This window comes from Dermacentor andersoni, chromosome 6, assembly GCF_023375885.2.
Source record: "Dermacentor andersoni chromosome 6, qqDerAnde1_hic_scaffold, whole genome shotgun sequence".
Classification (NCBI taxonomy): domain Eukaryota; kingdom Metazoa; phylum Arthropoda; class Arachnida; order Ixodida; family Ixodidae; genus Dermacentor; species Dermacentor andersoni.
Genome location: NC_092819.1, coordinates 10570476 through 10594275, shown reverse-complemented (window position 1 = coordinate 10594275; position 23800 = coordinate 10570476). Strand labels below are relative to the sequence as shown.

General features: G+C 44.8%; 1 protein-coding gene across 2 annotated transcripts; it reads left to right on the top strand.

Annotated features, from left to right (window-relative positions):
* The first annotated feature begins 494 nt into the window (after positions 1–494).
* Positions 495–18135, top strand: LOC126521679 (ubiquitin-like protein 4A). Of its 2 annotated transcripts, none has more exons than XM_050170406.3 (4): positions 495–900; positions 1192–1297; positions 1648–1814; positions 16096–18135. In XM_050170406.3, exons 1-4 carry the CDS (start codon positions 844–846, stop codon positions 16270–16272), a joined length of 507 nt encoding a protein of 168 aa, XP_050026363.1. In that variant the 5' UTR covers positions 495–843; the 3' UTR covers positions 16273–18135. The 2 variants fall into 2 exon arrangements, with proteins under 2 accessions (XP_050026363.1, XP_050026364.1); XM_050170407.3 differs by having other exon boundaries at positions 499–891.
* The last annotated feature ends 5665 nt before the right edge of the window (positions 18136–23800 follow it).

Below are 23800 nucleotides of genomic sequence, written 5' to 3'. Positions count from 1 at the left end.
AAAGAGTGACGTCAGGGCCTCTCCTTAGTTTCCTTCCTCCGTGTATGTTCATTGTTCATTTCTCGTAATGTCTGTTTTTTTTTTTCTCCTTCTTTCTTTCTTCTTTTGCACGATAGTTTGTCAGTTTCTTAATCGTTTCTTCTTTGCATGTTATGGCATTTGCGTTGCGTTTTTACCTCCACAATAAGACCGAATTTCTCGTAACGTACTGCGAGCCACAACAATTTGCAAACAGCTTGAGCAGCGGAGCTTTAGCGGAGCGACACTACGCTTTAAACCGACTGCGACAGCGTGCAAGGCAATTTCGGTTTCGGCTCATTGAAATATAAAAAAATATAAATAATTGTGAATAAAAGTAGTAGTCAATAAGCTTTGTAAAAAAAATGAGAGTCAGAAAGTGTAACTGCTGAAAGCTGCAATTTTGCTAGTTTCTTAGAGCGCTAGTGTTTTCACTAGAGGGCCGCACAGCTGGAAGCGCTTTAGCGCCTCTAAAAGAGTGTAGCGCGATAAAAAATAGTCTTCATGTTGTAATCATACGCAAGTTCGTAAAAAAGCGTGAATTAAAGAATAAAATTTACATTCCAGTTTAATTATTTACGTTTAATTTTATTACTGTACTTATAAAATTGTTAAATTAAAAGTTTTACCGCATCGCGTGTATCCATCCGCGTTCACTTGAGTTAGGCCTATGCTTCGTTTGCTCTGTGTTCGTAGACCGGAGGGGTTCAAGTCGAACTTTGCCCCAAAATTCGTACCTGTGACGCTCGAACCAGTGACGCGGTCATGATAGGGCAGTAGGGCATAATAAAAAGGTCTCAAGCACGCACAAGCAGTAGAGGCAATATGTTTATATCGGTGAAAATTCTTCAGGGTGAAGAATGCACAATAGAGGTAAGTGGGGTACGTAATAATTTACTATTCTTCTTACATTTCTGCGTCTGCATACGATCCTCTTGTAACACGCATCGTTCTGTTTTATTTACTTCTGGTAGATTGATATATTCGATGTGAACCCAAGCGTCTATGTCAGCAGCTACCGTGCTGCGGTTAGGTTCCCGGTAGCGTCATCAGCTGCGTTGCACTTGATTTGTTCTTCCCGTCTTTTGAAACCATTTGCTGCCTTTGGAGCTTGTGCTAGTAGGGCACCATTCGTTAAGGTGTAGAGTGTTTCAAGAAAATGTATTTCCGCAGGTATCTGCCAGTTCTTCCATCAGCGCTGTGAAACATCTTGTTGCCCAACAACTGCAAATTCCTGTAGACCAGCAGCGCCTAGTGTTCAGAGGCAAGACACTCTCAGGTATGTGTGATGTGTATTTGTGCGCGTGCGCATTATGTTAAGCTAATGCGCTTGCCTGTTCTCTATGACCTAACCTAATCAAGTCGCCGTGCTGCCCCTGATTGAGACGTGTTTAATCCAAAAAAAGCCAGTAGTGTTGATCCGCTGCTGCCCACGGGTCGACAGTACCTGCTCGTTCGTTTTCTGGATAACGCACCTTTGTCAGGATTGCTTTGGCCCTGCTATGCCGACCTTTATATCTGTCGTGGTTGTGTTCGCAAGCTACGGTATAACTTGTCGGTGTTGCTGAAGCGTACCTTAAGCGAGACTCATTGAAGTTCATGAATTTGATAACATTCGGCTCTCTGCAGATAGCCTATCTCTGGGGGACTACAACATTGTGGAAGGGAACAGGCTGCACCTATTTGTTCTCAAGGCAGCCGACAACGCCGCAGTCGTGTGGGACCAAATGCGAAAATTTCTGCTGTCCCAATTCTCCCATGAGGATGCCGAGAAAGTGTTAGAAGAATATAAAAAGGTACGTGCATTATTTCAGTCATTTTGCCTGGAAGAAATTGTGCATTTTCTGTTTTTGTACTTTGTATGCTCAGAAACCGTTTCCTGAATACTTTCTTTACATAGAATAAACGTTTCAGTGTGCAATTCAACATATATTGGTTAGGCACAAAAAATTTCCAGAAACCATGCCACGATGACTGTTGACGGTAATTCATTTAGCCCCGAATCAATATATTGACACACCGTGTTGCCATCATTAAAACCAGTTATGTATAGGTGTTTACTGCAAAGAATTCCTTTTTCGCGCTTCCCTAAGAACACTGGGCACCCTCTAGGGGTGCCAACGCTTATAAATGTGTTATGCGGCAACCAGGCTCCTCACTAGTGCGTCTTTCTGAATGTGCTGCCGCATCTAGGGGCGCTGCCAAGAAGTCTGCATGTGGCCTCCAAGACAAAGTGTGGCGCAGTGGCTGTGAACGCTTATAGTTGTTCCCCCACTTGCCGCACACCCAGGGGCATGTACTCAGTGACCCAAGCTTTTTTTTTTTTTTTTCACATACCCTAAAGGCCCTTTACAGGCATTACATAGGGGGTTAAAAAATACAATAAAGTGATCATATTGCATAACACAGTGAACAATTAGAAAAAGCATAAACAAACATGCGCTCAGGAAAACAGGGAACATATCTGTATGAAAACAAGTGTTTAAGAACACGCACACATGTGGACCACAATTCTCAAGACAATGCAAAAAAAAAAAAAACACTTCTGATAATAATCTATTAAGGACCAGCACAGAGTAAGCACTTCAGTTTGTTCACAAAAGCGTCGTAATTATTTTCGGAAACGATTTCTGCAGGTTGTTTATTCCAATGATAGATGGCAAGGAACAATGGTGAATGACGCATAAGTTTGGTGTGAGCTATCTTGGGTTGCACTTTGAGGCAGTGGTCTAATTGGGGGAAAATGCAATGTGCTGGTTTGATATGAGATTCTGTGAACGTTGAAGGATTGTGATAGAGCTTGTGAAAGTGACATAGCAGGGTGACAAGTCTTCGCTTTTCAAGTGAGCTTAAATTTAGAGATGATTTAATATCTGTGATGCTGGAGTAGCGAGCGTATTTCCTTGTGATAAACCTAGAAGCCTTATTTTGAAGTGATTCCAGTTTATCGGCAAGATAAGCTTGATGCGGGTTCCAGATGAAACTGGCATATTCTAGTTGAGATCTGACTAAAGTTGTGTATGCTAAGAGTTTGGTTGCCTGATTTGCAAAGTACAAGATACGTCTAATGAAACCGAGGGTTTTGGGTGCTTTGGTGGTTATATATTCAATGTGTTTGTGCCATGCCAAATCAGAAGTAATGTGGACACCTAGGTATTTGATTGCAGGAACTTTTTCAATGGCCACGTTACCGATAGAATAAAAGATGGGTTCTGTGACGCTAGCCGTCGTAAATGTTACAAGTTTTGTTTTTTAAACCTTTATTTCCATATGCCATTGTTCGCACCACTTAGCGATTTTGTCAAGATCTGATTGCAAAGCATTAGTGTCATGAGGGTCAGTAATCTTTCTGTAAATAACACAGTCGTCCGCAAATAGTCTAATTGTAGAAGTGAGGTTGCTGCTTATGTCATTAATGTAAATAAGGAAGAGGATCGGCCCGAGCACCGAACCTTGAGGCACACCAGACTTTACATGGGTTAGTGCGGAGCAAAATTCATTGGCAGACATGAACTGCTGTCTATTAGTTAAAAAGTTAACTATCCAGTTAAGACGTTGTTTATGTTTTGATTTCCAAGTTTAAATATAAGACGATTGTGAGCAACTTTGTCGAACGCTTTGGCAAAGTCGATGAATACGGCATCAATTCTTATTAAATGGTGTATAGCGTTGTGCAGGTCGGCCACGAGTTCAAATAACTGTGACTCGCAGGAACGGCCACACAAAAATCCGTGCTGGTTTCCAAAAAAAAAAAGTTCTGCTGACTGAGGTCAATGATAGCATCATTATTGCTGATGATATGATGTGTTCCAGAATTTTGCAAGGTATACTCGTTAATGAGATGGGCCTGTAATTTGAAAGGACAGAAGAATCTCCAGATTTAAATATAGGTATAATGCGTGCGATTTTCCAAGCGTCAGGCACTATTCCTGTATCAATGGATTGCTGAAAAATTGGGACGAGTATGCGAGCTATCACTGGTTTCATTAACTTGAGCAATTTTGGACATATGTCATCGGGTCCGGGGGCTGAATTACTCGGCAAACGATCAATAGCTTGCTCAATGCCTTCCTGCGTAATTAGGATGTCATTCATGTCTATGTTTATACTAATAGCATTAAGTTGCTGAAGGGTTCACCAAAGAGCAGCACATACCCAGTGCATTCATGACGCAGCTCACTAAAGCATTGGTGTGAGACGTTCATTAAAAAGTGGCACGTTGCATTTGTGGCACAGCCTTCGAGAGCACCGGGTTGCTGTACTTGAGCAACCCTTGTGATGTGGGTTCAGTTCTGCCAAAAATACGGAGAAATTTAAGAAATCCTTTTTGACATCGTAGGGTGCCACATTCCAACTGGCACATACCTATTTGCCCAAGTTGGCGTCAAAGACATTCATTGAGAAGTGGACATAACCTACTGACACATACCCAGTGACCTAAGTCAGCATCAAAGAAGTTCACTGAAAGGGTCCAGAACCACCCCTCTGGTTTGGCGAAAAAACATAGTCCATGGATATATGCTGCTGTGACCATCTCAGTCAATTTTGCAGTCGTGCACGGCCTGTGGAGCTCGTGAGCATAGCACAAGGTCATATTTTTCTCAAACACTCTTCATCAGAAGCCTGCTTTTTGCTCTTTTCAGGCTGCTTTATTTCATAATATAGCAGGTTCTCATACACGGCTGCTGTCGGCCATTAGCTGACGTCAATCAAGAAGGTTGTTTGGACCAGTGTGCTTCTTGCTCCTGTTACTGGGTTTATTTTATTGATGCAGTTTAATAAACAGGCTGAAGTAAACAAAAGCTTGTTTTCGAATTTCGATAAGAATTACGTACTTCTGGAATAAGCCTACTATCGGCTGCTCACACACGGCTGCGGCATGAGCAGGCCACCCTGCTTAGGCCACCCTGCTTTTCGATGGCGTAGCCATTAAATCTTGTTAATTTTGAATAGTTTTGACCATTCAACTAGCCTCAAACCATGCGAAACTTAATCAGACCACACACATGCTTGCCAGCGCACTCTCACTCCTGGCTGCTCCTGGTCGGAATCCTTGGCAGACTTCGCTTTGTTTTGAGCTATTGATAGCGCTTCAAAATCTGCAAGTTGGATGTGGCTAGTACCCGTCGGTCAAGCTGGTGCAGGACCAAGCCGGTCTGAGCCATGTAGTACTGCTAGACTGGAGCTTATGAACACGAGCGCACACGAGCCTTGTCGTGCACAAAGCAAATGCTGTGCATACGCACTAAAGTTGCATGCAGCTGTACTCTGCTACGTAGCCAGCTGCCACGGGGTGCCGCAATGAGTTCACTGGCTGAACGCCCTCTCTGCAGCTCTGCGGGTATAACCTCATTTGGCACATCATAGGTGCCAAAATTGGAAGTAGTGGCATCTACGTGGACATCCAAAATCAAATTTGAACTGCACACCACGGTGACATTCAGCAGGTGGAGTGTTGCGGGCACACCCCGCTCCGCTGTAGCCTTTGCAGTGCACGGCATTTAAGAAGGAATGGCAACACCGCGAATGGGGTCATATGCTACCTTTGATTGCCAATAACTCTGCTGCTGCTGAACACATTGAAGTACTTTTTGCGACAAAGTATTTCTCTTAGAAGACCAGCACAGGCGGAGGGGCACATACCCAGTGCTCGATGTCAGCGTCAAATAGTGAATTCCAGTGGCAGATTCATAGTGGTCGACGAACTCTGTGCCAGAGTACTCCGCAATGGCAGAGGGCAACGGAATGAAATCTGTGATTAAAACACAGGCACTCCCACCAGAGCAATTGGCTGGGGGCGCTAGCGCCCATCCGCTTCCGAAGGCGCCCAGCATTCCATGCGTTTTTTTTTTTTTCATAATTTTTGGCCTTTTCGGCTTTAACTCGTGTGTGCATTGTGTTTTGAAGTTTAGCGTTTCTTTTTAGCCTCCTGCGCTCTAATAGAAGTCACACCACATGTTAGTCTGCTTCTCACGTCCTCCGTCATTGTGTGTCGGAAACATCGGTGATGCAGCGAAGCCTGCAATTATTTCGGTAGCAACACATTGAGACAGCTTGAAGTGCCTTTGAAACTGCATTTCATCAGCAAAAGTAAAGGCTGTTAAAATTGCAAACTTCTGAAAAGGAGCCGTTGTTACCTCTTCATCAACGATGTTGTCGATGAAACGTATAACTTTCAGTCTCTCGGCCGGGGGCCAGAACATGATGTCGAAAGCTTGCTTGAATACACTAGCTTCCTAAGCTTCTCCATCGCTTGAGTCGCCGCTGGTCAATTCGGAACTTTTGCTAGATAAATCATTGCTCCCTGCAAGCAGTAAAAGCGCAAGCTGATGATGCGAAGCACCACTAATTTCTCCAGAGAGACCGTAATTCGCGGTCACAGGCGCACGCGCCATAGCAGCAGGTTGGCTGTGGGTGGGCTGACACCAAGGGACTTCCGGTAGACTCCACATCAATTTTTGCGGAGCACAGAGCGCTGCTCTGTGGAGGGGATCTAGCAGTGGAGCTGCTCCCAATTCATGGATAGGAAATATAGGGAAAGTGCTCTCAATCTCCCAATATAATAACTTTCTCTGCAAAAAGCAGGAAAACTACTACCGGAAGTACTCCACATCTGCCATTAGAATTCACCAAAAGGATTTCATTGAACAGCGATACCTACCCAGTCCCGCGTCTACATTGACCCATGTCAGCGTGAAAGAGTGGCACATATGTACACATTGCCACATATGAGGTGTGACGCAAAAAAAACGAGACTGGTCCAATAACATTGTACTAACTGAATCAGTTCTCTGTGACATTATCACCTTCAAAGTAGTCCCCTTCAGCATTCACACACTTCTGCATTCGGTGCTGCCATTGCTGGTAACCGCTCTGTAAGGAGGTTTTTGGAAGGCCCTTCAGGAGATTCTCCGTTTTTGCCTGAACCTCTTCAACTGAGGTGAAATGGGTTCCCTTTAAGAAGATTTAACTTTAGGAAGTAAAACAAAGTCGCATGGAGCCAAATCAGCTGAATGAGGAGGATGCCCCATCACAGTGATGTTTTTGCTGGTCAGAAACTGCTTGACAGATAGGGCCGTGTGAGCAGGTGCATTGCCCTGGAGCAACAGCCATTCATCACTCCACTACTGTGACCTTTCTTTCCTAATTTTTTCACGAAGTCTTTTTAGTACTTCAATGTAGTAGTGTTGATTAACAGTCTGACCCCTGGGAACCCACCCAATCATTACAATTCCATTAATGTCGAAGAAGACAATTAACATTGCCTCGAATTTTGCTTTTGACCTGCGTGCTTTTTTGGGTCTTGGGGATCCTGGAGACCTCCACTGCATTGACTGGCACTTACATTCTGGGTCATAGGTAAAAATACATGTCTCATCACATGTTACAACAGATTCCAAAAAATTTGGCTCGTTTGCAATGAGTTCTAACATGTCCACACACACGTCTTTACGGCACTGTTTTTGGCCAACGGACAGAACTTTTGGAACAACCTTCGCACAAATCTTCCTCATGTGTAATTCGTCCGTTAAAATGCGTCGAACAGCTTTCCTATCCCAAGTGAACCGACTCCGCCACTGCACGAACACTTAATCTTCGGTCACCACTGATCACATCACGAACTTTGGCAATGTTTTGGACTGTAATCGCTGACCTTGGGCGCCCAGCATGTTCATCCTCTTCCACGCTGTCCCTTCCCCCTGAAAACCGCTTATGCCATTCAAACACACGTGGACTAGACAAAGTTACACCTCCATAAGCCTTGGTTATTATTTGAAATGTTTCCGTGGCTGATTTTTTAAGTTTCGCAAGAAACTTGATGTTGATTCCCTGTTCGGTTTTTACATCAGACATTTTTCCGGCATAATGCAGTTGCACATGTTCACTCAATGATGCAGCACTCCCAACTGGCGTGATCGATTCCGTCGAAACTGGACGCATGAATAGAGGAGGTGTGTGGGATTACGTCAGCAAAACAGTTGTTGCCAACTCCACTCTTTTTTCAAGCTACACACTTAGTCTCGTTTCTTTTGTGTCACACCTCGTACTCAGCCACTCAAGGTGGCCTGGTGGTTGGCTTCAAATCCTGTTCCCTTAGCACAGCAGCCCAATGCGCTACCCATTTGACCATAGACTACTCAGTGACCCAGGTAGGCAGGAATTGGTTAGGTACAAACATGCATAGAAAAATACATAGCCAGTCCACGGAAAGTGCGTGAGGTACCCTAAGAAGGCTAATACATTAAAAAAGTGGAGGTTCTAGAGTACATTCAGTAGTTGACCCTGTCTCACAGGGCACTTTATTTTGCAACAATTGATGCCATCTCTGTCCAGGCAGCTAGGCTAAGCTTATCTAATTCATTTGTTTCAGAAGCGAGCGACTGAAGAATTCAGATGCCATTAGGCAAAGTGTTCTTTTTTAGCATATACAGCTTTGCCGATACCTAAATGTGCTAATGAATGTTTTCTACACACTGCACAGTACACATAAGTAGATCAGAGGTGCAGACGCTTGTAACACCTTGACCAGAGGAAAGCAACAACATACATCTACTGATACATTATGTTGTGCTTGGCTTATGTTTGCAGTGTGTCAGGTAGTTAGACTACTGCGGTTATACATACAGGGGTGGAGGTGCTGTGCCAGTTGCTACAAAATGCAAATTTCAAGACAGGTTTCAGAGGCTAAATGCTAACCAACGCCATCGCTGTGCCTAGGCAAACACTTTTGCCTGCAGTGTCTGGGGTGTGCTTGTTAAGGGGCACATTGTTTCTTGGCCACAGGGAAATCGGGAATGTGTTATCGCGGCTTGCTGTAGACAAGAGCAGTGAGATGTATTTAATGAAGATAATTAGAATCAAGGTTAAGTCTATGCTTCTTCTTCTCTTGCACCTCGTTTGTACCCTCGTGGTCACCGTCTTTGTCAGCATAGTTTGGCATAGATAGGGGAGTGGCATTTGCCTCCCGCCAGAAGGAGCATTGTCCTGAAGCTTGGCAGATAGCATCCAGTGTCCAGCAAACCAGAAAGTATCCATGTCATTAAGAAAAATAGGGCTTCATGCATGCCATATGCACAGTCTTGGGCAGATCCTGACAGTGCCCCGAGCAGGATGGGTTACCTGGAACGACTTCATAGTTGACATCACTGAGATGCTGTAGAGCCTTGTATGCTCGAAGTCTCGGCGTAGAAGTTTCTCCAAGAGGCCTCGGCAGCGAACCGAAGTCCAGACACAAACTCTTTGGCCAGACTGGTTGACAGCGCATTGATGGTGCTTATTGTAACTTCAGGCATCACACTCTTGCTTCTTCGGCATGCTCTGTAAAATATGCAGCATCAGTCTTTGAATTGCTAGAATTAAGGGGGAACATAGTGCCCAGAATTGCAGTCACTTCTCGATCATGGAGGAGACTGCACGGCATCGTTCTCGTGGTTTCTTGTCGAAGCCGTATTACTATATTTACTCCAATTGCGCGCACGTTAGAATTGAGTACGATCCTAAATCTGCATTACCATCTCGCTGTCGGCATTTCAAAATGGCCGCCTCATATGCGTTTTGAGGCAAGCTGCTGTAGCTTCCTCCATGTGCTGTAGTATGTGTGCTTAGGTTAGTCTACAGTCTGTCTTCCCATTTTCTGCGTTTGCTCTATCGGCATGGAAGTGCCAACTGCGAAGACACGCCGAGTTCATCACGATGCTGCAATTAAAAGGAAAGTGATCATGTGTGCAGAGACGGACGTAAATCGGGCTGCATCACGGGCATTCGGAGTTCCCAAAACTTCCGTGCGGGACTGGCAGGAGAAGTGTTTGACACCAGTGGCGGCTGCGTATGGTGCGGCCACGTGGTTGCTATCTTGAAAGCGACCTGCGATGGGCACACTCTACGCATCTGGGTGTACTGCTGTGTGTTCTCGTCACTTAATTCGCCTTAAAGAGAGAGGCCACACAGAGGTCAATTCGCTCGCTCCTGCTACCACACCTCCTCACCCCAGCATTTTGATAAAGTTTCCGCGGTCATTGAGTGAGACGTGTTCATGTTCGTTTGTGCGCACTTGACACCAGCCGACACCAGCCATGTTTCTTATTTTTTTTTTTAGTAAGCAAATGTTTAAATTTGTCTGACAAAACTACTACTATTACTTTTCGTATAGCTGTGTACTAATTTGCTATCGCAATCAATGCTTTGCCTTTTGGGTGAAACTGCGACTTTATTTATCGTAACTTTAGAGCATTACGAGCAAATCTTTGTTTTTCCAAGTCAGAGAAAGTTGTATTTCTGTATGAAAGAATGAGGTGTGTGGTACTGTAAAGGACTTTTCCATTCTTTAGGTCACTGCTAACAGGTGCTCGTTACAATCGAGGGTAGTCTCTTGTTTTCTGCTTTTTTTTTTTTTTTTTTTTGGTCACGGAAAACAAGTGCTTGTTACAATCAAGGCCACATTAGAATTGAGTAAATATGGTATATGGAAGGGGTTGTTACATTGGGCAATATTTTGTCCCGGTTCTTGTGCTCCACATCTACATACATGCACAGTATTTCTGCCAGGGTCGTGTATGGAGCCCATTGCTCTTGTAAGCCCAGTGCTGGGCGCGTGATGGGCGGTCGTCCTTCTGTGCACTGTGCCACTGAGTGTAAACACACTTCACAGAAGCTCAGCTGTGAACGTAGTTCCCCTGTCGAGTACGATGACCGCTAGAGCACCATCCCTCAGGACGATGTTTTCGAGGAAGTGTGTTGACTCGGCCGTTGTGCTGCCCTGACGTGCCTTGGTTTCTGCATATCTAGTGAAGTAATCTGCCACAACTATGGTCTACCTACTTCGAGTAGCAGATAGTGGAAATGGGCCCAAAAGGTCCATCCCAGTTTGTGCAAACTGTGTTTCTGGCACCGGAATGCGTTGTAATAGTCTGGCAGGTTTCGCAGGTGGTACTTTGCATTGCTGACGGTCAAGGCCCATTATAAGGTAGTACTTCATCTGTGCTACGAGCCTTGGCCAGTAGCACTTCTCTTTGATTCGTGTTAATGTTCTTGTGTAACCAAGGTGGCCTGAGGTAACTTCGTTGTGGCAGGCTCGCAAGATTTTGTTGCGGAGAGTCTTAGGACTCTGCTCTTTATATCCTTCACCGCAATACAGTCACTAAAGCTATAGTCTCATAACGGGTCTCACGCTCTTTCAATTCATCTGTGCCTCCTCGTGCTATACGCCTTTTCAATAGCCTTCCCAGTGAAATCGTTTCACTACCCAATTCAGTGGCATTTCGAGAAATGCTGTAGCAGCACATGTTTCCTAATTATATAAGTTGTCTTTGCACTTTTGAGCTATCTAATGTAATAATGACTGCATATTTCTTGGCTTTCTGTGTATTGATCGTCTTTCTGTCTGCTATAATTACCTCTCGTATATTTTAATATGTGTATAAGGTTAGGTTGTGTATTGTGTTCCTGCTTTAAGAGGAAGCTTTAGCTCCGGGTCTCCTATCAAATGGGAAAGGAAAAATGGTTTTTATCGGCAACCACTGCACCAAATTTGATAAAGTTTGTTGCATTTAAAAGGAAGCGTTAGTCTAGTGACCGTTGGTTGCAAATTTTTTCATAAAAATTGTCAAACATTACAAATTTTCAGAAATATGAAACTGTTAAGGTTACCACCCTGTAACTCGGCAATAGAAAACTATATCAAAATTTTGTGAATGCCACCTGATAGTACATGGAAAGTGTACATGATATATTATACATGGCTTTCAAATAGATCACTAATTTGTGAGCAGAACTTTTGCAAAACCCTTGTACACAATGTAACAAATTCACACAAAATATAACTTGACATATCAAATTTGTTGGCTTGGATGCTCTAATGGATACAGTTTACAGAACTGCGATGTCTGTTCTAGGTGCAGAGCTACGAATTTGTAACCTTCGTGCTTGAATTTTTTTTAACCTACAAATTTTAGAAAATTTGATTTAAATTATTCAGGCCCTAAATCGAAATTTCGGTTCCAACAGTTGCTGGAATTTGACTCTCTCTCTCTCTCTCTCTCTCTCTCTCAGACGCAGCAAATTTCATTAATATCGGCCCAGTGGTTATCTCAGAAATGCGTTTCTGCGTTTTACATGTATTTAAATAGGCAGCATTGTAGTCGGCCATGATCTAAAGCTTCTTCTTAAAAACTGTTCCTGTAATACCCCCTTATTTAACCCTTTGACGGTTAATGACGTAAATATACGGCGCCGCGAAAAAGTCCGAAAATGGTCAATGCCGTATATTTATGGTGGCGTCTGTACGTTTAAAAAGCGCGCCAGTTTCCAAACTCTTTCTTTTCTGTCATGTGCTGCCACTATGTGGGGATACAGGGAATTTTTTTCGCGCGCCTCCCTCTCTCGGTTTTTGTTGCATGGTTTGTTTTAGCGCTAGTTTGCTCCCGTGCGTCTATACACCACCGCTCGCGCATTGGTGCGCGGGTGGGCTGCCGTTTGGATTTAGTTTCGCAGCCGGTTTCGGCTTTTTGCGCTTGCGAAACTGATGGCTATCTCGGTCCTAATCGCTCAAAGGGCGAGCGCTTGTTTCTTGCTCGTTTAGTGCTCACAGGGGTGTGCATAGGAAGGATGCCGCCGTGCATGCGTTTCAGTTTCTTCTCTTTTTTTTTTTAAGACTTGGGAAAACTAATTGCCCTAGCTGTTTGGCGATAAGATAAAGATTAGCCGAAGTTTGTCACACGTGTTGCTTTTTTTGATGGGCACACAACCAAACAGTTTTCTTGAGTATGCGCACCTATGCAGTTCGATTACGCTATGGACGTACCTATTAGTGTAAGAGCAAGAACATTTGAGGCTCGCGAAATATTCTCGTGTGCAGATTTTCAGACTTGAACTATGTGCATAAAAATGCACAAAATTTTTAATTCTGCTAAGTTGGTTTCCTTTTTTATTGTTGCTATTCATGAATGAAGAGTGCATATATACCAACGCAAAATATTTTTTTCTCACTTTACGGTCACCCTAGAAAAATTACGGTAAATTTTTTTTTAAATAAGTCCCTAAGAATAATTGGAATCTGCAATAAAAAAAAATCAACCCTGGGGGGTCGCATATGGCGAAACACATCGACCCTCAAAGGGTTAATGCTCCCTCTGTGGCGCCTGTACGGTACCGTAAATGAATGAATGTGGGGATACAGGGAAATACAGGGAATGAATGAATAAGTGAATAAGCATGTTACATATGCTTCACCTCATAACACAACTGTGTTGCCATAAAGCTGAGTTTTGTCAACTGGCATTAGACAGTGTTTAGACCTTTGCCCGTATACCTCCCTGCTTATTCGCCCGTTTCACCTGTAATTTTTATAGAGTAGAATATTGGCTATATCCGGACTTGTTGGTAATTAATTACATGTAGTTAATTACTTGTAAGAAATTACTTTCTTTGATAGTTTTGTAACTTATTACTTGTGTATTAAGTAACACTCACTGTAATTGAATTACTTTTCAAGGAACCAGTTATTGTAACCAGTCACATTATTGACAACACCAGCTCCAACAGGCAACGCAGCTTTCAGAATCTGTAGAATGCCTGCGGTCGTGCCATGCAGCAGCCTTGCTGATGCACATGTTCAGACATGCAAACCCATCTTAACAGGGCTCTCCCAGATGTTAGCCGACAAATCGAAGTGGTGCTGATATGTCTTGATAGTGACAGCTGCTTAGGAGGTTAATACAAGGAAATCGCATACGAACCATTTTTTTTTAAGCATTTTATTGCTCAGCTGGGAGCATCATTGCCAAATACCAGCAACGATGAAGCTCTGTGCTTCATAGAGGATACTGAGTAACAAGAGTATCTTGTGCTCAAGGTGTCTGTACGTTGAAACATTGCCCTACCCTCCAGTGCGCACATCCAGCGAGTTCTCAGTGTTGCTTCTGATGTCTTCACAACAAAAACAAGGGAAGCCAAGCGATGTGTGGAGGGCTGCAAGGGATGCATTGAAAGTGCCAGGGCAGCTCAAACATAGTCTACTGTAATTTTGTAATTTTAATTAAAGTTTGGAGGAAAGTAACATGGAAGTACCGTATTTACTCTAATGTAACACGATCGACATTGTAATACGAGGGTCAATTTTCAGTCTGCAAAATAAAAAAATGAAACCACAATTGCAACACGAGATGAACAGAAAGAGAAGTGGTACCTTTATTTAAGGAATCCATTCAGAAACAAGTTCTCTTAACTTGTCATCGTCATCTGAGGAGGATACCAAGCTTTCCTTGGGTGGTATTTTAGACAATCACTTTGGGAGATAGTTTCACTTTCGCATGACTTGGCACCGAAAGCGTCCCCTTTTTTCTGGCACTGTGCCAAGCTCGTTATCAGCACGAAGAGCAATGTGGACGGTATACTTCAAGGGGTTTGGTGCTGAAACGAGCCAAGTGTCACCAAAGCGAAACTATTTCTGAAAGTGATTGCCTGAGAATCAAGTGATCCATGCCATCGAGCTCATGTGTGATTAGGTAGATGGCACAACCATTTCATTCGAGGACAGTGCCAGGCCACTACGAGGCCCTTCCGACCGACCCTGCATTTACAAAAGGCATCCCATTGGTGCCACCATCCGAGAATCGCCGACTCATTGACGTCGAGCCACAGTGGAATTTTTCAGCTCAGCCATCAAAATTACTCGTCTCTTGATGCAGCTGTCATACCGAACGCTCTGCGTCGCCAAAACATTGCGAATAAATGTAGTCAAAACGCAAATGGCCGCAGGGTAATGAAGCACTGTAACACCAGCCACAAGCACACCTAAAATGGCATTGATTCCAACAAAAATATTTTTACTTTGGTCGAAGTTTCTATGGATTGAATCAAGACATAGAAGTTAACAGGCCACCAGCACAACACTAGGAACCGCGGAATTCAGAATATGTTTTAAAGTCGAAATTTTTGCCGATATTCATATGTAACACAAAGGTCGAGTTCAAGCAACGAAGATTATTAAAAAAAACTCTCATTGTAATCGAGTAAATACGGTAACCAATTACTTTTGAGTAATTAAATTATTCTTCATGATAGCTTAATTGGTGTTAAGGCTGCCACCAGTTATGAGGAGGAAGGGGTTTTGGTGACCTTCAACAGCGTCTGCTTGGGCCTCAAACCAGGTTGACCATCGGAGAGGCTTCGGCAGGGAAGATGAGGTGATAAAAACAATAACAGAAGTTTAATGCATTATTATGGATGAGCAGTGTGTTCCAAAACAAAAGAAACATTTGGCGTGCATGCTCCTGCACGCAAGGGCAGAGAAGATGTCTCTTCACGTGGTGGCTTGCTGGTTTTCTTATACCCTCCACCATCCAGGCAACCTCATTCTCTCTTGCACCCTGGTAGAGGGCCTTGTAAGGACTCGTCAGGTCAACCCACACAGAGGAGTATGGAGAGAAACCACTCCGTGGTGTAGAAGGGGTGAACATAGATCATGTTGGGTCAACCCACACAGAGGAACATGGAGGGAAACTACTCCTTGGTGTAGAGAGGTTGAACGTAGGACAGAGGAGAGTGGGGTTTGCAAAGAACATCAAAATCTGTAGGAGACCCTTTGCTCGCCTGTTAGAGGCATCTTGCTTGCATTTCTTTCACATGGACCTCAATGCCATTTCCTTTTTTGCCTATATCAGTGTATATCCTTGTAATGAATCAGAATATTCAATATAACAGAAGTTACTGAAGTTATTTTTGTGGCAAGTATGACGTTGCTATAACGAGGTTCACTGTATTTGCATACTAGGTCATATTTTAAGGCACTTTGAGGGGCGTTGCTTTCATTTGATTTAATGTCAAACACATTGCAGCATTTCTGTTATCTTTTAGTCATTGTTGCTGCTACTTGTTCTGCTTGTGCATTTGGACAACTGCAAATTATTGACGCTAGTGTAAGCCTGCCCTGCACAAAGTTGTCATGTCTGTTTGAGTGGGTTCGGCCAGTCTGCCCACATTGAAAGCGATATGATTGGTTAAAATTGCAGCCTCTTTTGTGAGTGATTGTGTACGATTGCTGACGGTATGTCTTGAATGCATTGACCGAAATCTGTGCAGGACTTCTCCCAATCTGTTGCTGGCTTGAGCCTTGATGACATTGAAAGATTGGCCAGCAGCAGCCTGGGAACAACCTCCACTACTACTTCCACCTCAGGCGACACAGCGTCGAGACCTCCGCCAGGTAGAGGAAGCGGTAGCTCCCTCCTGGTTCTCAGCAATGATGACGCCTCCTAACAATGCTACAAGACCTCCTTATTCCTCGCCTACCCCCCCCCCCCCTTTTTCTCTCTTTCTTCTCCTTTGGCCTTCACCCAGCACCTCTGTGCTCATTCCGTCTCAAGCCCAAGAGGCACATGTTGCGGGTGGTCCACCCACACCAATGTCAGGCTCCTCCTGTTATCTGGTGTGTAACTGGCCAAGAGCACAAACGATAAGGAGGAAGCACAGTGTTGAGATGTTGTGTGGCGGATGAGGGTGAAGCCATTTGCCATCCCATTTTGGTGCCTCAGGGGGTCGGCCACTGGCAGCAGCTGTGACAAATCGTCTTTGAAATAAAAAGTGCCACAAGCGCTTGTGGTGACGTGCTTTGGTTTCATAATGTGCAACAATCTGCAACAGCACTGACAAACATATTTCTTTTGTGTGTGTGTGTTTGTGCCGATTGGCTTAACAGTGTTCTGTTGGTTTAATTTTGCTTTACTGTATTTTTCACCAACTGATACATTTGTCTGTCATCGTGTTTGCTTGCATCAGAAAGGAATGTACAATCAAGATGAGCACTGTTGCTGCATTGGCCCATCAAGCCACCCCTTGGTTTTTGTATGCTGGATGCTGCAGGCAGGCAGTATCAAATGCAGTGACTTGCCTGAACAGGGCAACAGTACTGTGCTGCTTTGTTTGTAGTTGTTCTGCATACCCTTGCCGTCACAACCACGCATGTGTGAGAGGTGATGAGACCTTGTGTTTTGTCCATTTGCCACTTTTCCTTTTATGTGTGTGTTACTCAGCTTGTGGAGGAAGGATTGAGTGTGAAGTGGCCATTGGAAGCAATGTTAAGCATTAGCGAAGGAAGCAGTGCTTGTGTGTATAAATTACTGAAGGGGAAGTTGTCTTTATTGTTTTTGTAAAACTGGGCACGGCGATGTGGCCTTGGACACTCAAAGCTGTGCTTGTGGCCTGAGGACAACAGCAGAGCAAGTGCAGGTTTCTCAGGCTACCAAAGACGACTTGCCGGCGCACATCAGACGGGTTACATTGGCGAGCGTCTCAACGTGTGCAGTAGCGAGAGTTCTGCAAAGTAGCGTTTTGTGTCTTATAGCAAGAGCCCAGCGACATTCATGCTGCCGGTGGCACACCACTCTGTATTTAAAAGCTGCTTATCTGCCTTTTGTTGTACCTTTGCCTGAGATGAGCAACACTCTTCTCTTTTGTACATACAGTTGTCTTGAAATGAACTTACCACATCTGATCCTGTGCCCACTTGTATTTTGTAATGGTCCAACGTGCAGGCATAATTCGTTGGGTGAGGTTTTAATAATGGTTGTTCTTGCACGAGTATTTGCCTCTGAACAGCCATGGCACTTTGCAACATTTTTTTTTCATGCAATTGCCCTGCCTAGACGTTCATTCTTGGAAATAGACATGATGGGAACGCACATCCAAATCACATTCTCGAGGCAGCTGGGAAAGGTCCTCCTATTTATTTTTCAATAGCCCGAGAAATGTAATGCCAGTATTCTGGCCTTGATTGCGGTCAGCTTGCGTAACCCCGTCATCAAAGTCATTATCATTTATAAAGATTGGTGGAGCCTCGCCAGCGCACTGAAAAATGCGCTCGAAATAGGTTCTATTAGGGGAAATATAACAAGTCAGCTTGGCAGTAATTTGGTGACAGAACATTGTGTTGACCATTGTTTTTAAGCCATTCCTGTCTCTATTGCACAATTGCATCAGTCACTTTTATCTGGAGCATTTTCTCTGTTCATGCTACAATTCGCATTATGCAAAAGAATTCTGCCCTGCTGCCTTGGCTTCCATACAAGTACTCTTGTAATGAGGTTCCCACATAACCAATAAAGTTCATTTTTTGTGCTATAATTTGTGTTTGTGCAGGTGCAAGTGCGCAAACCACAATGTACTTTGCTGTCTCTGGTGGTCAAGTTGCATGCTACAAAGTATCCTACAATACTTTACCTAATATGGTATACTTGCTGTGAGAAACATAAGTACACCTTCAATAATTTGTTCATCTTATCTCGGGCCTTGCAAACAGACAATTGTAATGTGTGAATCATGGCAGTGGCAATCTTGTCTGCAGAGTATGTTGCACTTAGTACACTACAAAAGATGGAAAGCCCAGGCACTCTTCTCGAAAGAGACATTCTGGCAATGAAAAAAAGTTGCATGCCACCTACAGCACTTCAATAGCCAGCAGCACTAGAACCAGCTTGGGGACTGTGAGGGCAGAGTGAGCATGCAGAAGCTCTTGGAATTGCATTGTGCAGCAAGAATGGCAAATACCAAGGAAGTGGGGGTCGCAGGCTGTGGGCATTGCAAAAGAAGGAGCCTTGGCTCCGATGTCAAAAGGATTTCATTTGCGGGCCCTGATTGAGAGAACTAGAAGGTGGCTTGTCTCCTCACACCACTGCTTTACATTTCTTTGCTTCTATCTTGGCTAGCAGTAGACTCTAAAAATTGTTGCAGTAGAGTGCTCCCTGACCAGTCTTTTACAACTAGTGTGCAAGAAAAAAATTTCCAAGGCCTGGTGAAGGATACCCTAAATGATTTTCACGGCACCTTTTTCGAAAATGGTGGAATGAATCCCCTCTTCTGCTGAACCTTATCCAACAAAAGGGTTTTGGGTTTGTTTGTAGTCGGGGATTTATTGGTAATCAAATGCCACTGCTGTCGGGCCCCCATGGACTTCCCATCATTTTTGTTGTCTATACTGCACTCAAAACCATGCTTTGCGTGGCTTTTGTATCTGTATAGCAACGTTGTCTAGTACACTCCAATCGCCACTAGGTCATGTGGCATGAACCTCCTCCATTGAGCTGCCCATCTTAGAAGCCGTAGTATTGTTCCAGTGGCTTCATTCTTGGCAAAGCGGATGAAACCACCACCTTGTCAGTTATGAGAATTCACCTCCGATTTTGTCAAAAGCACTTGTTGTGATGTTTAACACAATTCACGCAGTAATAATTATGTTTACTGTTGTGCAAAAGGTGATTTCAAAAGTAAGAGTGGGCACTTATTGTGAGAGAAATAGAGCTCCCAACTGCATGTTCAGGGGTACTTGGCTTACAATATTGCCTAGTGACTGAATTTAGTCAGCATGTCCAAGAACAGTTGCCGAGCCCTTTTAAAGTTCAGCCTAACAGAAGTTCACTAGATATATTCGTAATGGAAGAAGCATTGTAAAAAAATGTAGGCAGTTTTCACTAGTGCAAGGTTGGGTCAAAGCAGAGCTAGTTCAGGCTTTTGCTAAGCATTGCTAGGTTTTGCTAAGCCTTGTCAGGTTATGCATGGCTCGGGTAGGTTTATACTAAGTGTTGCTAAGTTTTGCGAGGTTATGCATGGCTTAACTATGCTCATACTAAGTGTCGCAAAGATTTGCCAAATTTCGCCAAGTTTTTGCGAGGTCATGCACAGCCAGGCTGTTGAGCCACACAAGCCCTAGCAAGGCATACACATACAAGCCAAAGTATGTGCATCACAATTATGTGCAGTGCTTCAGTACCAGTCATCACTGTCGATCCGGTCTTCGACGTCCGACCGTCGTCGTGGTCGGTGGCGTCAGGGAAGGCTTCGCGAAGCACTTTCAAGGCAGAGCTCTTCTGTTCAAAGTTCTGCACCGAGCTCAACCTGCAGAGATTCACGTCGAATCATAGCCGGTCACAGACGTGGCAGCTGTGCCCATACTCCACCCAGAAATGCACGTTGGAATCAGCCGTACGCACCCCCGACGAGCTTGATGCTGGAAGTTTTCAAGCAGTCACAGGTCAGGATCGCTTTCTCGGCGACATCGAGCGTTCCCTGGACCGAAACTTGGGATCCTCGACTGGGTGTCGCCTCTTCTCAGCCGCAGCTTCGGCATGGTGTTCCAGATCAACTCGGCGGCGATGCATCAGTTCTCGCTTGTCAGTACAGTAAGCCATGCTGGTAAGCAGCTTCTTCGGGCGTTCAGACTTTCTTCAGTCTTCCCATGGCAGTAGCACGGAGTAGAGGAGGCGAGAGGTGTCGCCGCGCTGGCTGTTCCAAGCTTTTACTCGCCTGTGATGTCACAACTCCGCCCTTTGCGCATGGGATGTAAGGAGGTGACGTGGCTCGGTGCTCACGCAGGTGGTTGCTAGGCAACGTGAGGCGGTGCACAGCTGGGCTGGGTTTTCTGGTAATGCTCTTGGTAAAACGAAAGCTTAAGCAGCTCCGCTCTTAAAAAGTTAGCCATATTGGATAACAGTCTTAAAAGGCAAACTGCTACAAAATGTTGGACTTTGCAAAACGCTTAATTTCAGATAGTATTCATTTAGAGCAGCCTCCATGCAAAATTTCATCTGCAATACAAGTGGGTGCGTGCAGAAACCTTGCAGAAATATTTGTTTCTCGTACTGGGGCTGGAAGAACCTGTCACCACTGCTTGCCGGAAATTATGCAAAACATCAACAATCGGCAAGCACCTATGCATGACCTCGGAGATTAAACGACTCAATGAAAATTTTGGGTGACCATGGTCAAGGATTTGCATTGTGTCTGCTAACCACCAAGTGTCGATGTCATCTGCTTAGGTGCTATTTACGGGCTGTTAAGTTATACAAATACCAGACCTGCAGTTTTTCAACATTGTTGCAGTAGTAAGTACTATTGCAGAATTACTCAACCAGTTCACCTACAATGAAATTTCTTCGCAGTTGGCTTTAAGGAGAGTCTACTGTAGTTGGTGTTCTGCTTTTCAACACCACTTGGTTTCCTGATGCCAGTCTCTCTTGGAAGTTGTAATCCATGAATAGTAAAGTAGTCAAAACCAAATGGCATTTCAGCGCTATTGTTTAATATGTGTATTTGAGAAGTGATGCAGCAGCACCATCGGCATGGCTCTTCATCTGCTGGGTATTCTGTGGCATAGAACTGTAACCATTATGTAGCTCAATGTGATACATTTCTTTGCAAAGCTCACGCACTTAGTTTCTCCTATTAAATTGTAATGGTTAACTTAAAACATGCCTAAAACCAGTTCTGCATATAGTACAGTTGACCACTGTGCCTGAGTATGTTGTGCTGCAGATTTTGTGTTTGTTGAAAGGGCTGTTTGAACAAAGCATTGTCTAAAGAGAGAACAGAACTTGTGGCTTCTCGGCATTTGCATGTATATTGTATTGGAACTTTAAAATGCCCTCTTGCAGAGATATAGCCAGCTTGGTATGCTGTGCTGGGGATTTTGGATTACTGCCTTCAAATAAAAAGTAGATGTGACACTCCTTGCATTACACTCTTGCACAAAAGCCTGATCAAATTATGATCATTCGTGCACTGGATGTTGCGATACAGCAGGCCCTTATGAGACATGGCTCAAAGGAAGACTAAGACAGGCATCTGAGCTTGGCACGAACTGGTTACCATCTTGGTCTCTGGCTGCTCTGCTCTTATAGATAGTGTAAATGGTCTCTTTTGTGTCTTTCTGTGCGTAACATTTTCATGGAAGTTTCCGATTCCTGTCCTTGCCACGGAGGTCTGCAGCGGTCACTACATCGAGCTCGCTACCATGCCTCCCAGAGATGAGACCCCATCATCGTCAGCTGCGACTCGTCAGACTGCTCCAGCCATGTTGCTTACCCACAATTGCGACCTTGGTCTGTTTTCCGGTTTGGACGGTACTGACGTCGAAGAGTGGATCAGCCTCTATGAACACATTAGCACTAATAATAAGTGGGATCTAATGATCATGCTCGCTAATGTCGTTTTTTACCTGACTGGCACCTCTCGTGTGTGGTACCGAACCCACGAAGATGAGTTAACAAGCTGGGACATGTTCAAAGGAAAACTTCATGAAATGTTTAATACCCCTTCGGGCGCACAGTCGCAGCGAACAAGGACCCTTGTGACACGTGCTCGGAGCCCCACAGAGCTCTACATCTCATACATGCAAGACATCTTGGCTCTTTGCCGCAAAGCTGACGAGAGCTCTGAAACGGGCAAAGTGGCCCACATATTAAAGGGTATCGCAGACGACACCTTCAATTTGTTGGTTTTCGGCAACGTTTCAACTATTGACGCCATTATCAAAGAATGTTGTGTTACACCCCACATCGTGTGCAACTGCCCAATACCGCTGCTATGTTGACTTGGGAGGGCCATCCCCGCCAGCTAATCCCATGTGACAACGTAAATTGTGTCGTTCGCTGCGAGCTTGAGGCAGATGTTCTGTGGCCCATTCGCCATCCTGACACCCCCCGATCCATCATAAGCCACAAGTGCTATGATCCAGGCCGTTGTCCAACAGGAATTCCAAAACGTGGGTCTCAACTCTGTGTTCCTCGACCGAAGAACCCAGCGTGCAGCACTTCTCTCGCGGCCCTCCTCAATCCCAACAATCCATTCCCGCCACATCCCGCAACACATCTGAACAGCACGCATCTGACAGCAAGCCCATCTGTTTCCATTGCTGCCGCACTGGTCACATCGCTCGTCATTGCTACAACCGATGGCCATTTCCAACGTACAACAGTGCCTATTTCCGCAAATCTGCACCTGCTGTGCCTTGTGCTTCTCGCCGTGATTATACTACCACTGACGCCCCCTGCTCCGAATCTTCACTATCGCCATCACCCCGAAGTCGTCAATCACCTTCGCCCCAGCCCCATCGCTGCCCATGCCCCTTCACACCCAGCCGGAAAACTAGGAACCACAGCTTCTTGAGGTGAAGCTGCGATGTCGACCTTGCCCTCAAATCCTCTGCTTACTTTGCCCACGAACCAGAACCTTCTTGAAGTTGACATTGAAGGCACTTCCGTCACTGCGCTGATCAACACAGGTGCACAATCTCTCCATTAGGAGCACTGCCTTCCGATGACAAATTAAAAAGCTCCTTACTCCTGCAATCACACGCGGAACCCGCGTTGTGGATGGCAGTACTATTTCCGTCATCGGCATGTGTACAGCATGCATAAGCATCGCCAGCCGCCATACTGCTGTCCTTCTTGCTGCGTTTGCCCGTTGTCTGCACGACCTCACTCTCGGCCTCAATTTTCTCTTGGCGCATTCAGCTCTTATTGACTGCTCTGCCAGCACCCTCTGTCCGAACGGCCTATTCTGTCGGATACTTGCGATACAAACCCCAGCCACATAAGTCTTACCAGCTTTGTTCAACTGCCACCCTAATCATTATCATATTGTTGCGTAGGAAGACGCAGATGAAAAGCTATATACAAGTATAATTACAAGATAATACGCTGCACTTAGCCAAGAGGCAACAGCCCGCGCTAGCCTCCAATCGTCGTCGTCTTCTTCACACTGCTCGCCTCTTCGTCATCGCAAATACTGTTCCGTAGCACCGTGTTCCGTGGCAAAAGTGCCGTCCTGGAGCGACTAAAGGCCGGACTCGGAAGCAGTGTAGTAGGCCTTGAGCCTACTGACGTGCACGACATCACTAGATGCCAGAGTAGAGGACAAGGAAGGAGCGACGGGGCTGGGAAGAGTGAGATTGTCGTCGTTGGGGTGAAGGCGAAAGAGAATAGGGGCGGTTCGGCGCAGGAGAATCAGTGGCGGC

What these genes read in the sequence shown, in the direction of transcription:
- LOC126521679 (XM_050170406.3), top strand. Translation starts at nt 844, where the DNA reads ATGTTTATATCGGTGAAAATTCTTCAGGGTGAAGAATGCACAATAGAG. An exon ending in GCACAATAGAGGTAAGTGGG is followed by an intron (nt 901 to 1,191) that starts GTACGTAATAAT and finishes GTATTTCCGCAG; the next exon opens with GTATCTGCCAGTTCTTCCAT. An exon ending in CAGAGGCAAGACACTCTCAG is followed by an intron (nt 1,298 to 1,647) that starts GTATGTGTGATG and finishes GGCTCTCTGCAG; the next exon opens with ATAGCCTATCTCTGGGGGAC.